Raw genomic sequence first — 15,480 nt, forward strand, 5'->3', positions numbered from 1 at the left:
CCATTACATCAGTGCAATTTTTACCCTTTTTGGGTTTTAAAAAAGAAATTATTCATTTTTGCTCTTTTGTAGAAGAAACAACAAACAACATTCTATTTATAATTGCCCAAGCTCATTACTGCTAATATAAACATTGGGGGCCTATGCAAAAATAGAGATGTGTGGGCAGAGAACCATCTGCTGAGTACGCTGCCTGCCAGAAACTCTATTCTGCCTACGATAGCATGAATTTGGAGGTCTCGTGTGCTTAAAATGGGCTATGCAATCACACCCCAAACCCAATGGTTTTAAGGGGGTAGAGAAAAAATAGGCACCATTATAATCCAAGCTGGTCTTAAAGAAGTTCATTACATTTTTCCTTGTCAAAAATACTCAGTACCCCATAACTGAGTAAATACCTGGAAGGTTTTAGTATTTCCCACTAATAACAGAATGAGGAGAGACTGATGGAAACTGTTATGTCGCCAAATAACAAAACTATTTTAATAATTAAAATGATAAGCGGCAGAGTTCTCACAACCTCTCACAGTTCACACATTGTCAAAATAAAAAAAATTCCTTCCAGTAGCATCTTAAAGACCAACTAAGTTAGTTCTTGGTATGAGCTTTCGTGTGCATGCACACTTCTTCAGTTGCACACTTCTTCAGTTACATCCTGACCATGTTCACACATGGGAATTTATTATTAGCATTAGCATTAGCATTCCTACACCTCCCAGAGCATAAAGTTAGGGCTGCTTGAGGGGCTCAGTCTTTATGAATTCTGATACAAACTGACCTGATTGCCATTTGCCAGATTTATGTGCAGATCGGAATTTTTGTTATCCAACTGGTTTTGCACTTCCCAAATGTCTTTCAGGCTCAAAGGCACATGTCAAAATAGATTTAACATACATGTATTGAATACACACACACACACACACACACACACACACAGGTGTGGGGATATTTTAGGGGAAATGCATTTAAAAGTAGCATTTAAATATTATCTTGGTGACCTCAAGATGTATCAGACAATGATTAATCTCTGAGCAATAACCATGGTAGTTGGGCAAGGTGGGAGGTAGAGTTCCAACAACATCCGGATGACACACAGTTGCAGCAGACAATGTTTCAAGAGCCCTGACCTTTCTTTAGGTTTAAAATATGCTATCCAAAGCAACAACAACAAAATTCTGAAAGGAAGTTTAAACCAATTTTCTAGCTCTATAATTTATTGACGGGTTCACAGCTCACCAGTTGAGAACATGCTGTGCATGCAGCACGTCCCAGGTTCAATCTCTCTAACATACTAGAGGTATGTTAGAAGGATCAGGTGGCAGGTGAGGTGAAAGACCTCCTGCTGCCTGAGATCCTGGAAAACTGCTGCTGGTCAGGATAGACCACCCTGGGCAACATGGAGAAATAGTTTCCTATAACACTGTGGCTCTGTGTGATGGCAGCATTTTGCAGGCTGATACTCATTTGACCTAGCTCTGTTTTATTATTTTCTGGGTTTTACATTCTCTTGATTTGCTTTTTAAACTAGTCCACACATTGCTTTCTTTAAAAAGAAAAAAGGTCAGGAAAAAAAATGCCAAATGAGCAGAATAATTGGGCTGGTGATGCTGAGGAGATCAGCAGGTGATGCTTCTCACAGTATCAAAATCTCGAAATCATTAGCCTCTACTTGCTAATGTGCACAGATCCAGCTGCTGTTAAAGGCCAGATATGGTCTTAAAGTAGCCACTTTGGTCCTAGTTGGCAGGACATTCTCCAGAGTCTCTCTCTCTCTCTCTCTCTCTCTCTCTCTCTCTCTCTCTCTCTCTCTCTCTGTGTGTGTGTGTGTGTGTGTGTGTGTGTGTCTGTTAGAGCTAGGAAAGATCTGTGGCAGATGAACTATAAAAGACACAGATGCTTCCTAGGCCCCTACCAATCACATGACTGATGGCCTGTGATGCCTGTCATCCATCTTCATCATTCACCTGAGATCAGCAGGGCAGAGATGTAGCAGTTGGAAGGTCATTTAGTGCAATTTGGAGGCAAAAAGGAGCCGCTATGACAGATAGTTATGAGAAATCAGCAAAGCTGACAGAGGCTTTTATTGGGCCAAGCGAGGCAATTAAGTTAGAAGCACAAGCAAAGGGAAGATGAATTGGACCCCTGACCATGTTTCTGTTGAGATGACGGCCCATGTCCATTTGAAAAGAACAATTTATGCTTGGCGGGTGCATTATTGATACCAGAGTCGAGCAAGTTATTTTAGATGTGGAGCTGGCTTCAGCACCTTGGAGAGTTCATAATGCTAGAAGGCAGTCTGGGAGGGAGAGTGTGACTACGGAGGTATTCAAAACCAAAACCCAACTCAAAATCAACTCCGTATTATCCCCTTCTTTGAGCCCATGATGAACAACAGGGTGGCCACCAAATTCAGCCCTGGTTTCTAGCTCCAGTTTGGACAAAACAGGACTTTTGCTGGAATATCTACATCCTTCTATCAGATTTCCTGACATCTGCAGGCCTTGCTAGATCTGTGAAAAGATCTGTTGGCACTGGATTCTAAAAGGAAGCACACACCAGTCCTCAGAAGCCTAAATACTTTCTGCAGCCTGCATGAAATATTATTCCTCCTCCCTACTTCTTGGATGGTTCTTTATTGATGCATTGATGCTATACTGATGTCTGAAGTCTTGAATAAAGAACTCTCAATGCTGACATGCACCAAAGACATGATTATTATTAGAAGTCTCTCAATTAGGAATGAGTGAACCTGTCTATTTCTAGTTCATATCACTTTTGCATTTGTCTTACCTGTAATTCCATTTTGCCGTAATCTGTGAATCTTTTAATCCTCGACAAATAAGTATTCGAATACACATTTAAATATCTATTTTGAGCAGTTTAAACTGCCAAGAACTGTGCCACAGCATCAAGAGACCACATAACACCGGTCTTGAAAGACCTACATTGGCTCCCAGTACGTTTCCGAGCACAATTCAAAGTGTTGGTGCTGACCTTTAAAGCCCTAAACGGCCTTGGTCCAGTATATCTGAAGGAGCATCTCCACCCCCATCGTTCTACCCAGACACTGAGGTCCAGCACTGAGGGCCTTCTGGCAGTTCCTTCACTGCGAGAAGCAAAGTTACAGGGAACCAGGCAGAGGGCCTTCTCGGTAGTGGCGCCTTCCCTGTGGAACACCCTCCCACCAGATGTCAAAGAGAACAACAACTACCAGGCTTTTAGAAGACATCTGAAGGCAGCCCTGTTTCGGGAAGCTTTTAATGTTTGATGTATTATAGTATTTTAATATTCTTTTGGAAGCCGCCCAGAGTGGCTGGGGAAGCCCAGCCAGATGGGCGGGGTATAAATAATAAATTATTATTATTATTATTATTATTATTATTATTATTATTGTTATTATTATTATTATTATTGAAGTGCAGAATCCTGTGGATAGTTTTGATCTCTGTGTTAGTAAGAGAGATGCAGATCAGGATATTGCATACAGGAGATCCACAGGGATCAAATTACTCAAGCATCCCCATGCTTGACTGGATTAGCTTAATGTGGAGCCTTGCAGAAACAAGCTCCCTCCAGTTTAGCATCTCTACATGAAAACTTGAGGACATTGCCATTATGGTAAAACTCTGCCTTCATAAGCAGAGGCAGCAATACTTCTAAATACCTGTTGCTGGGAGATGCAGGAGGGAAGCATGTTCTTGGACAACTGTGAGAACAGGATGCTGGACTAGATGGGCCATTGACTTGATCCGAAAGGCTCTTCTTAGGTTCTTAGGACATATATTTTAATGTGAGCCTATCTTATTTGTACTTCCCAAAACAATATGCGAATGGAAACACAGCTATCTTTCAAAATAAACTCTTATTTGAATATTGCGGTGCAGTTTTCAGACCAAAAAGTTGTACACCTTAGAAGTATGCATCAGAATGCATACAGTATGCATACAGCAAAATGCATTACAGTGGTACCTTGGGTTACATACGCTTCAGGTTACATACGGTTCACGTTACAGACTCTGCTAAGCCAGAAATAGTACCTCGGGTTAAGAACTTTGCTTCAGGATGAGAACAGAAATCATGCTCCGGCGGTGCGGCGGCAGCAGGAGGCCCCATTAGCTAAAGTGGTGCTTCAGGTTAAGAACAGTTTCAGGTTAAGAAAGGACATCCAGAACGAATTAAGTTCTTCACCCAAGGTACCACTGTATATTAAGAGAAAAACACTTGCAAAAAATGTATTAGGAGAAACATGCTTTAAAATGCTGGTTATTTTTCATGAGCACTTAATTATTTTTTAAAAAATTGCAAATGCATGCAGAATTGTGGCTAACTGAATTTAAGATTGGGCAACTGAAAAGCAGAGAAATCAAAACTGATCCACTATCCTGACCTTCTCCAGTACCAAAAAAATAGCAATTAGCAAAACTATATGTCTCCATGAGTCAAACAGATTGCTGGTCCAACTTTAAAGTGTCACAAGAGAAATCCCAGCAGGAGTGAAAGGTTTTGGAACTGTTTAGTTGAAACTTCCTATCACTCAATTCCTGGGCCATCTGGTGGCAACTGGGAAGAAAAAGAATAATTATTAAAGCAGTTGAGCTTCCTTCAGTATATTTTATGAAAGAGCTACTAGGGTAAGCTTTGAAAAATCCTGCTCTTGCTTATGCAGTTATTTAACATTACTGTCTATGAAACACTGGCATTTACACAAATCACACCAGCTCCATCTAATCAAAGCCATGTCAAAAGCACAACCAATGACGGTTATATTGCTTAAGCTGAGAGGGCGGGGTGTCACAATTTTTAATGCCAGGAACAGAGTGCTTCTGAAAATCAAAACTGAGTTATAAAGGAAACCTGCCACTTCTAATCAATACAGGTCTCTGCCTCAGGCTAGAGAGAATGACATGTGACAGACTTGCTTGCTGCACTAAGTGAAATATTAGGCAATCCGGTGAGTGTTGTTCTATAGCTGGTAGGGGAAAACTGCGGAAGAGGAGAACATAGCCTGGAATATGGGTGACTGGCTTCGGCTGGGGATTCACACCCCACTACCCAATTTCAGATTGTTGAACCAGTGTCAGCAATGGAGTTTGTGCCAGATTGTGAAATGGAGGATGTAACAAGGGTGTGCCAACACCCAGCTCAGGACAAAGGAGTGCACTGAAAAGGTCTCCATGCATCATCAGTCAGGTACATCGGGTTACATTCTCAGATCCTTATGAAGTAGGGGTGTGGACCCTTTTTCTAACCCTGCTCGAACGGCAATTCAGCACTGGAAGCTGGATTCTCCAGATGGAGAATGCTCTTTTTAGGGTAATATGAAGCAACTCCACATAGAATAATCACATACATCCCTCCGGCTCCTTTAACACACTCAGAGATATAAAGTCTATTTCAGAAGTGTCTAAATAACCCACCTAAATCTTCCTCTCGGGAATTGTTATTGAGACAACCGAGTTTAAAATTTTCATGTTTTTCCACAATGCTCCACAGCTCAGCCTATTGTAACAGCCCCTGGATAACAAGCTTGTAACATTGCTGAGATATGTCTCCATGCACAGCTAAACTCCACTGGAGATCAGTAGGCAGTCATCTTCCAATGAGAGGCAATAATGAGCATATTAGGAAGGTCGGATAACAATCAAGAATATGGGCCTGGGCTTATCCTTTTAACCTGCTTCTGTTTTTCTTCCCTCCATCATTTTTTTTTAAAGAAACATTTACACTCACTCTCTCTCTCTCTCTCTCTCTCTCACACACACACACACAGTTTCTATTTGTAGTATGGATTTATTCAGCTCACCACACTGTCTCCATCAAATAAGGCTTCTAAGGGATCTTCAGAGATGACTGCTGAACTTGCTTCCATCCTACTGATGTCAGCGGATGCATGAGACTATTGTACATGCAGACACAGCATCCACATGTTTGCAGATTCACATGGGCACCGATACCACCAGGGGATGGCTGCAGTTCTTGTGTCAAAATGTTGCATGCAACAAGCTGTCACAAAAATTACTCCAATCAGCTTAGCCATTTCCATGCTGGCCAAGGTGACAGAGAGGAGTGGCAGGAGAGAAATCAGCTGATTCTACTAGGGAAGAGGAGTGCACAATTCAGGCACAAGGATCAGATTTGCACTACTCAAACACTGACGCATAGCAAAAGTCTATCAGAGTGGGGAGTTGTTAAAATTTCACACAGCCCCAAGTTGCTAACAGTGACAATGTTTGGAAATTAACTTACATTTCAGCTTCGCAACTACAATCTCATGTGGATCTAGGGAGCATTCCTTCTTGGTTTTAGGCTCCTTTGGGAGGAGGGGTGGGATATTAATTAATTAATGCAGGAATGGGGAACCTACCACCCAATGGATGTTGCACTCCACTTGTCATCTGTTCCAGAAAGGCCAGTGTTTAGGGAAAATGGAAAGTGTGGTCAAGAAACATGGGTAGCACCACAGGTCACCCTCCATTGCCCTAAAGGATGAAGAATTTGCTACTCCGAAGGGACAGAGGTCTTTAGCATTTTATTTCACTTATCAATCCCAAGTGCAGCCACAACAATTTTTTCACCCACCAACATTTGGGAGATAAAAGTGAAGTGGAAAGAAAACACCACCTGTTTGCAGCTGCTTCTTTCCCCGACTTGTGATTTAAAAAACAAAACAAAGAAAACAGTATTTATTAGAATTCCAACACATCAAATATTAAATGCAAAACAGTCATTCTGTACCGCAGGAGTGTGGTTAGCACTCCATCAGCTGTCTGATTCATCAGCCACCCCCTTGCCATTTCTAAGCCATTTTTAAAATATGGTATTTGTGAGTTAATCCCAAATAATTATGGGAGATGCAGGAAGCAAGACACAGAGCTGATCAGATCTGGCTATATGACAAACACACAAAGCCATATCAGAGTGAGGGCAGCAGGAATGCCATAATGGCACCACGCAGCTAAATCACAGTGAGGGGAACTATTTTCTTTGGTTTCACAAGCCTTGCTGAAAAATTGCTGGAATGGAGGAGGGTGCATTTTGTAAAATGTGTCCCCCACACCCCCAGCTCCAGCTTAGCTGTGTTGGGCAGATGGGTTCACAGAATGCTCCTCATTAACCCACTTCAAGTCATCATAATTTCAATGGAACTTCCTTTCTACACATGGGCTATGAGGTGTGTAGATTCAGAGCAGACAAGAAAAGCCTAAAATTAATCAATTCCTCCTGTGACTTTGGAAGTATCTCTCTTTAGTCTGACTCTCGGGGGATATTCATGCCACAGACTTAAACTGATTTCAAACTCATTCTCTTTTGCAGGGAACCTGAGAAACTGTAGTTCTGCAAGAGGGGCAAAGAGTCTGTTACAAAGAATTCTCGGTACCAAACAAATCCAGAGTTCTTCAAGTCAGGCAGATATACAGCCAATATACATTTGAAACATAGATGGGGCCTTAGTACCATGAGGAGAACAGGTGAGAGGGAGGAGGAGGATATCCTTTAGAACACTGATAGGGAACATCAGGCTGGGGGGGAGGGCTAATAAGACCTCTATTTGGCCCTCAGGGGCTCTTCCAGGAAACTCCCCTTGTCCTTAAGGCCAGGTCCCTGAACAGCCATTTTTCATGCTTTTTCAAGCACCTTTGCCTGTCTGGAACCTGTCATTCAGCTGTGATAATGCCTCTCACTTACACTGATGTGGGGGGTATATGTCAAAACCTCTGACTTTTGCATAGCTCAGATACAGACTACTGGACAAATGTAAGCAGCTGCTGCTTCACTAACGTTCACCTCTGCCTCTGGCCACTCCATGGCATGCGGCTCCTAGAAAATTGCCCATGAAGAAATGTGTTCCCCCATCTCTGCTCTAGAGAGCTCCGCTCGGGTCTCTCTGTGGACACCTGATGCAAAACATTTGGAAACCAACTCTTCTGACGTTGATTCTCATTATTTTCAGGGCTAATTCAGTATCCCTGAGGAGTACACAAAACAATATGTCAGGCAGACATGCTTCCATACAAGCTCTTGGTCTGCATCCCAGCCTGATGCTCTGCAGTTGCTGAGAGGTGTTTCGGTGCTTGCTGAGAGGAACCTAAAAGCTCCTTGGACAGTTTCCACAATGGAAGACATATCTTGTTTGGCATGTGATGCTGCTGCGAAGACTTGGGATGTGAGAAAGGGAATGAAGGGCAGTGGAAATATGAAGCAAAAGGCCACTTCCAATATTGCTCCTGGGATCTATAAAAGCCACACCACATTTTAACTTTTGCTTCTTATCTAGGTAGAATACAGAGTAGTAGTAGAGGAATGAGGATAGAACGTTTTTCAAGGATTGCAGGAATGGCACAGATTGGTGAAAAGAGAGGTACAGACAGTGAGTGTGAAGCAAACAAGATTGAAGAGAGTAGGATAGGGTGTGTCCTGGTCTCCTGAGCTACAATTTGTGTAATTTGAATTCTATCTCTTTCAAATATACATACCAAGTCTTTCCACTGAGTTTGCCAACAACACTGAAGACTACTACCAGGTAAAAATTAGCAGCTTACAAGTTTATTCATCAACAGCTAATGATACATGTGGATTTATTTCCTGCACCCCATACCCCTTTTATGCATATTGTTTTGAACTGTAAGGTAACAAATTGAGCACATTAGAAATAAATGAGTGGTAATTAAACAGTGGCAAAAAGGGGGCTTTTGCTAAAGCAAATCAAGTGCACTAGCAATAAAATTGCAGAGGCCACCCCACCCAGGCACAATGTAATTGGCCCCGATAGCAACAGGTACAATTATGAACATTCACCTTCTCAGTTCGAAAAGGAGGCAAAGCCGACCCATTTGGATAACCCTTGGGATGCAGAACATCAGACATTACCAATGCAACATGGGAACTGAAAATGCAGGCATAGCAACCCCACCACAAAGTTAACATTAAGGAATCTCGCTTAGAAGTGTATGTGGACACACATTCAAGAAAGAGGCACAATTTGTTTTTCCTGTTGGCTGAATGAAAAACCTGTTTTAACAATACCAATCAATAATGTATTGCGACCTATAATTTGAACATACACAGAAACAACAAAAACGAAGGAAAACTAATCAATGACCACCTGACAGATGTAGCAACGGACATCTGTTTGGTGTTTTGCTGTTTACACATGAGCCCCCTGCAGGTGACTGATCTGCTGCAAGCCAGGAACTCCTGGTCATTGGTGCAAGAGTGGTTTTTAAAAGGCCTCCACATGGTCATAGCCAACGGGAAGAAAAACGGCATATCCATCTGTGATCTAACTGCCATTTCTAAGTAGTTTTATTTAAATATTCATAACTTACTTGCTTCAGTAAGTAATGTAGAACACACACTGGATCAACAGTGAAATTAGACAAAAGCTTTCCTCGAGCCAATACACATCTCATGTCACATCACGTCAATAAAGCCACAAATCAGCACTTCATTGGTCTTTGCACTAAATGGGATATTGGGCAAGTTGCAGCTAATTGTGCCAAGGGTACCTAGATAGACTATACTTTGGCTAATGTCCCAGGGCTAATCCACATGCTACCTGTTGCTACTTCATTTCTTCTGCCTTTCTCCTTCTGGACTCACACATGGAAGGAGGATTAAAAGGGTGCTGGTGACACTTGCAGAAACTTCCAAGGTCAGGAAAACTGCAGCAGTAAACCAAAGCATCTCTGACCATAGAGGCCAGTGCAATTGTTCCACGACAGACATGTAGAATCATAGAATCCTAGAGTTGGAAGAGACCACAAGGGCCATCGAGTCCAACCCCCTGCCAAGCAGGAAATGTGAGTGAGGGGAGAAGGAGAAGGGAGATGTAATATACTAAGCCCCTAAATTTTCAGCGTAACTCATCAAGATCCAGTTGAAATAAGCCTAAACTAGTGGAACAAAATATCACCAACTATGTTGGATGGCTCCATGAGGTTTGGCTGCCTAGTTTACAAGGATCCATTTCTGCACTATGAAGTTTCTCACAATATTATATCATCTTACGACCTATTGTGGACACATGAGAACCTTTGTGACCCAAATTACCTGACAATACATTATTTGCCAGCTGTGTTTGCACAGCATTTCCACTCTGGTCGAATTAACAATACATACACCCCTGTTAGCATCTGGATCACACTGGCACTCAGGACAGCAAGGAACTTGTGCAACATTATTGGAAAGTTGCTAGCCACCCCAGAGTGTGTTGGAGAACTGTGAGAACAAAATCTGCCATTGAATAAAGTCCAGTCCCAAACAATCATTTGCAAGCATAACACAACCAAGGACATACCTTTTGTAGATCTCAGCACGACAGGTTTAGAGCGATCATTGTGAACTTACCTTTCTCGCTCCTTTTTGGAGACATCCTCCTACCACAACCACTTCTAAAACACCAGCACAAGAATGCAAGAGACACCTGGCTGTTGACAATTCAAATCTGCTTTTCCTTGTATGAGTGGGGCCACATTTGAAACATTGCTCTTTAAAGACAGGAGCCTTTCTTCAGAACCAGGTCTTTGATGACCTCAGCCAGGAGGGCCAATATAAAGGACTTCAGTGCCTTCCAGCATTTTTCTGTGACATTTTCTTTATAGTCTTTTTAGTGCCTTCTCTAGAAAACAGGCATGCTTACAGCCCTCCCTATATGATGCCTGCATACATAACATGTGTCTTATGATGCACAATTTAAGGATCAGAAGAAGCCCCACGAAGAGTCACTTTCACTCACATCAATCTGCCCTCCAGTTGCCCTATATGACACCCTATCTGTTGATTCCTGAACATTAAGGAAGTTCTAATTACAGACTCAGAAATGAACTTGCTGACAATTTGAAGTCTGTCTGAATTCATTAGTGCCAATGGGTTCTGTAGTGCTTTGGAATCATGTGGCCCAATTCATTAGAACCCAGAAAGGGCATGATGTCACTAACCCTTTTAGATCACTCCACAACACTTATTTAAATGCAGCTTCATAGGTCCTAGGGTTGCATTTTTCTGTGTAAAGTGGTTTCCTAAGAAGCATGCCTATGATTGACAAAGAAGTGTGTCTCATGGGGAACTGTGGGGCAGATAAGTGCCATGCTAAAAAACAAAACAAAACAAAAAATTAGGGGAAGGGAAAGGAAGAGGACAGCCAGAAAAGGCATCTGGTTTCCAGACAGAGCTTAGGGCATATTTACTAACTATGATTGAGCTGTGAATCTCTGCATAAAAGACAAAAGTGGGAATAATTCTGTGCCTATTGATATACATCTGGCTGCACTGCATTTGATTGGGATTTTAGAACCAGCTATCTATACATGCATCAATTCACATGTCACAGAGCAGCTGGAAGATTGCAAGTTTTAATTTTCTGTGTGTGCACAGAAAACTAGCTTATGAGGAAAAAGAATTCTAGGCCAAGTTTCTCTCTGATGTGCCAATTTTTGACATGTGTGAAGCAATTTGTTTTGTTTCTTTTGATAGGGTGCAGAAGAAATGCATCCAAACAAATGATATCTCATGTGCAGTCCAAATGGTATCACCCAAGGGGGAAAGTGTGTCACACATGTCTGCTGCATATGTGGATCAGCATCAAATTCCTGCTCTCCCAATGATTTCCCCACACGCACCTTGGGTTTCCCCACATTAACACTAGATAAATGTAGTGCTCCATATCATGATAGTTGGAGTGACCAAATTGAAAGCAAGATTTGAATGACTAAAGGATGAATATACCCTTATAGGCTCATGAAACACCCAGTTCCCATCTTAAACATGAATGTGGTAAAGTCACCACAAGGTGATTTTAATGTGTCATTTTCGCTTGAAGAATACATCTTCTAAATGCCATTATGAGTTCTGTGGGGAGAGCTTAGCTCTCAGGGGATCTCCAGGACATGCTAAACTCATTCTCATTATACAGAAGGGCAGTCAGAAGATCCATTTCACAGTGACTTTACCATGTCAAAGATGAACATGAACACAGGACCAAAGTCCAGTAGCAACAGCACCATGGAGCCACCCTCCCAACTCCAGCATCACTGCAGCTTGCCTGGATGGTACTGGAGCAGGGAAGGGAAGGGACCAGGTTGTGGCTGCAGAGATGCAGTGGTGAAGCTAAACAGGCACTCCCACCAGAGCATCCAAACTGCCCATCACTCCAACACTGTCTACGACAGTTTCACTGATGCTGGTGTCAGGAGAGCAGTTCCACAGTGCATATCGACCACACTGGCTACTACTGCCAAAGTCTACCAACAAGTGACACCTTAGCACACATTCACCAACAGGAAATTGTGAACATCATTTGCAGAACCAAAAAGCCACCAAGAGTTCAATTTGATACCTTTTCAGCTTTTGCAGCCACTTAAGACAAGACTAAGTACCGGACACTGTGGCTGGAAAACTTTTAAGAAGTTAATGTACTTCATTTAGTAAAACTCTGATTACTGTCTAGCACACACAGTTCCATCTGGATGCTATAAAAAGAACATCAATAGCCCCTTTCATTTCATTTGTCTTTAAATATGAAAACAGAATGCACTCAAGCACTTTCATATTAGATCAAAGGGAAAATAATTATCCTACTCTTTCTTAAAGTAATCTAGCTTTTAAAGCTAGTTGCCTAGCAAGATGATGAGGCAGCTCCGACATTAGGATTCACACCCAGTGTTAAGCTACCAAACCAGACATCAAATGCCTTCTAGGTCCTTGCAAAATCCCATATAAAAAGCTGGTACTCACGATCATTGCACTGGTTCCCAGAGTAGGAAGTCATGGAACAGTCACAAATGAAGCCTTCCCATTGCTGGATGCAGATGCCTTGGTTGGCACAGGAGTCTTCTTGGCAAGTGGTGCTTGGTCCTGAGATGGGATAGTGAGGAAAGCAAGAAAGAAAGAGCAGCGATTGGAAGAGAGTCATAATACGAGACCATTATTTATTGTCGTCATGCACCAAAGAAGACAAGGAAACCAAACACTTTCCCCCCCTATTTCATGGACATGCAACAGAAATCCAGGACACACAGAAGACATGGAGAATTGCACACTCAGCAACAAACAGAAAACTGTGGCACGCAGCAGAAAGAAGGTGTGGAAGGTAGCATATTCCCTCTTAGGCAGGCTCAGAAGAAATGCTTATAATAACTGAAGTTTGCCTCCCCCACCATGCCAAGATTCACCATAATCATCCTAGTTCTCTCAACAATGCAGCCTGATTCTCCAAGTTGTCTATTACTTGCCTCCTCATGATTGCTTTTCATCAAGGATGGGATGGGATGTCGTTTGGGACTCCCAATCATTTCTTCAATGCAGGTTGGAAAGGGAGAAGGGAACTGACAGTTCATTTCTCTAGTAAGTGTCCACTTTATCCAAAGACCTATCAGCTGGTCTTTGAAAGGAAAATGTTTGGTAGGATCTGGTACAGTGTCAGCTCCTGCTCTTTGTTGGTGCCTTTGACCCTGCCTCTTGACCCTTTGTATCAATGCTATTTATTTTCAGCACCAGAAATATGAGAAACAAAAATTGGGATTAGTCATTGGGTTAGTTCATACACAGGCAGAACTGCATAGGAAACAAAGGGGGGTACACTCATATTTTGAGGATCCAGTTGCAGACTGCAGGTAGGAACCACTGATTTTATGCTCATTTGCCATAGGAGATCAAGTTAATTCTCCATTATTATTTAATACTGTGCTTCAGTTCCTCTCCTTTAAATACAACAGCAAAAACTGTGGAGATTTCAGGATGAGGAACACACTTTTTGACTTGGTCCAAGCCACTGAGCCATCTGGGTATAATGAATTAACAGCATCCTCTGAGATCCATCAATCAAAGGGATTTTTTCCTCCTTCACTGTTGTGGAAGGAGGTGAGATCTGCCATGCACAAAACAGTTTGTCTTGCTATTTCACCAAACTCAGCAGATCTGAAAGACTAGAAAAAATGAACTCTCCCTTACGACCATTAACAGAGAGTTGCATTTTGGATCAACTAATGAAGAAGAAAAACACCCAGCAGTTTACACTTCTGTATTTTCAACAATGCTCTTATATCCATCAAAGGAACAGTAGAGGGATTCATCTGGTATACTACTGACCAAGAAAATGCTGAAACAAAAGCAGGTGCAGCAGAGCTTAATGGGCTGGATCCAGAGTTCCAGTGAGTGGAATTCTGCTTGGGGGACACTCTCTCTGGAGGAATGGCAGAGGAAACTTTCACCAGTTCTGAGGGAGGCAGTTTTAGTCAACTCCTCCTCCCCCCATACTTCCTGAGAATCTGCTCTGTGGAGTTGAGGTACCCTCTGGAACATGCTGTAATAAGCAAGGGGCTGCAGCGGGACGCAGAGACTTGCCACCTTTACTGGATCTCAGTTCCTGGCATTTGATCCATCCTTTCCCCTGTGCAAACTATTCTTCAGCCAAGGGCAAAGAAAATTCATCAAGTGATGCGTTCAGATGGGACAATGAGATGAACTTTACTTGTTGACATTCTGCTTCTTACAGGGCTGTGAAGAAGCAGAGGAGTTCCGACAGTGGTGAGGAAAACTAAACCTGACTTCCCAGGCCTAACCCCTCACCTGGTTCACACCTGCAAGTAAAACCACTTGACTATTTTTCATTTGACACCTGAGAGCTCATTGGGTAAACTGACTCCACTGAACAGCAACAATGCTAGCGTGAAGTTTAATGGGCTAAGGCCCAATAACAAGCTCTTTTGGGGGGGGGGTGTTCAGGAATGTTCCCCTCCAAAAAGAGGCGAACCTGATTAAAATTGTATTAAAATCCAAACTGAGGGATACTTCAGAGTTTACCCCTCCTTTGAAGAGGTGCCCCACATGAAAAACTCCACCCCGCAAGGGACCCTCTTTAGCTAAGTCTGCTTCACAAGGGGATGCCTTTTGTCCCCCAGCCCAGGAAAAGCCATAGCTCGATGATAGAATATATGCCAGGTTCCAGGTTCAGGCCCCAGCATCTCCAGGTATGGCTGTGAACAATTTCCTTCCTGAAGCTGCTAGTCACTGTAGTGAATACTAAAGTGGATGGGTGAAGGCTCTGACACAATATAAGACAGCTCCCTATGTTCCAGTGTTCCTCAAGGGCATCACTTCAAAGCATCCTCATAGCAAAGCAACAAAAATGGGAAACATGTTGTCCTGCTGTGCTTGAAAACATCAGCCTTTTGCATGTAAGTGCCTGGGAAACACGACTGGTTTCACTTTAAGCCTCTCTGTGTATGGCTATCTAGCTTGCATCCTTCTGCTCAGACAGGCAACAGGCTGGCCTGAGTGGCATCAGCAGGATGGGAGTGGTTCAGGATATTAACGCACCGGGGCAGGGGGAGATACAAACCCAGAGCTTCTGTCAGAATTTGAGCTGCTGTGTAACAAGCCTCAGGAACACCTGCAGGCAACGGCAGTGCTACCATCTTACAAACACAGTGTCTGTGAGTGATTTCATCTAAGGAGATGGGCTATGACAGCAGCAAAAAAAGG

General features: G+C 42.7%; 1 protein-coding gene across 26 annotated transcripts in view; it reads right to left on the reverse strand.

The window, feature by feature from the left end:
• The window catches only part of NRXN3 (neurexin 3), a 1,270,857-nt gene that overhangs the window by 667,735 nt on the left and 587,642 nt on the right, over positions 1 to 15,480 (reverse strand). For all 26 annotated transcript variants that reach the window (XM_081172108.1, XM_081172127.1, XM_081172102.1 and 23 more), the window contains one exon: positions 12,733 to 12,852. In XM_081172108.1, the coding sequence (XP_081028234.1) occupies positions 12,733 to 12,852 (120 nt within the window). The remainder of the gene's footprint in view (positions 1 to 12,732; positions 12,853 to 15,480) is intronic.

This window comes from Podarcis bocagei, assembly GCF_964188305.1.
Source record: "Podarcis bocagei genome assembly, chromosome: 1".
Classification (NCBI taxonomy): domain Eukaryota; kingdom Metazoa; phylum Chordata; class Lepidosauria; order Squamata; family Lacertidae; genus Podarcis; species Podarcis bocagei.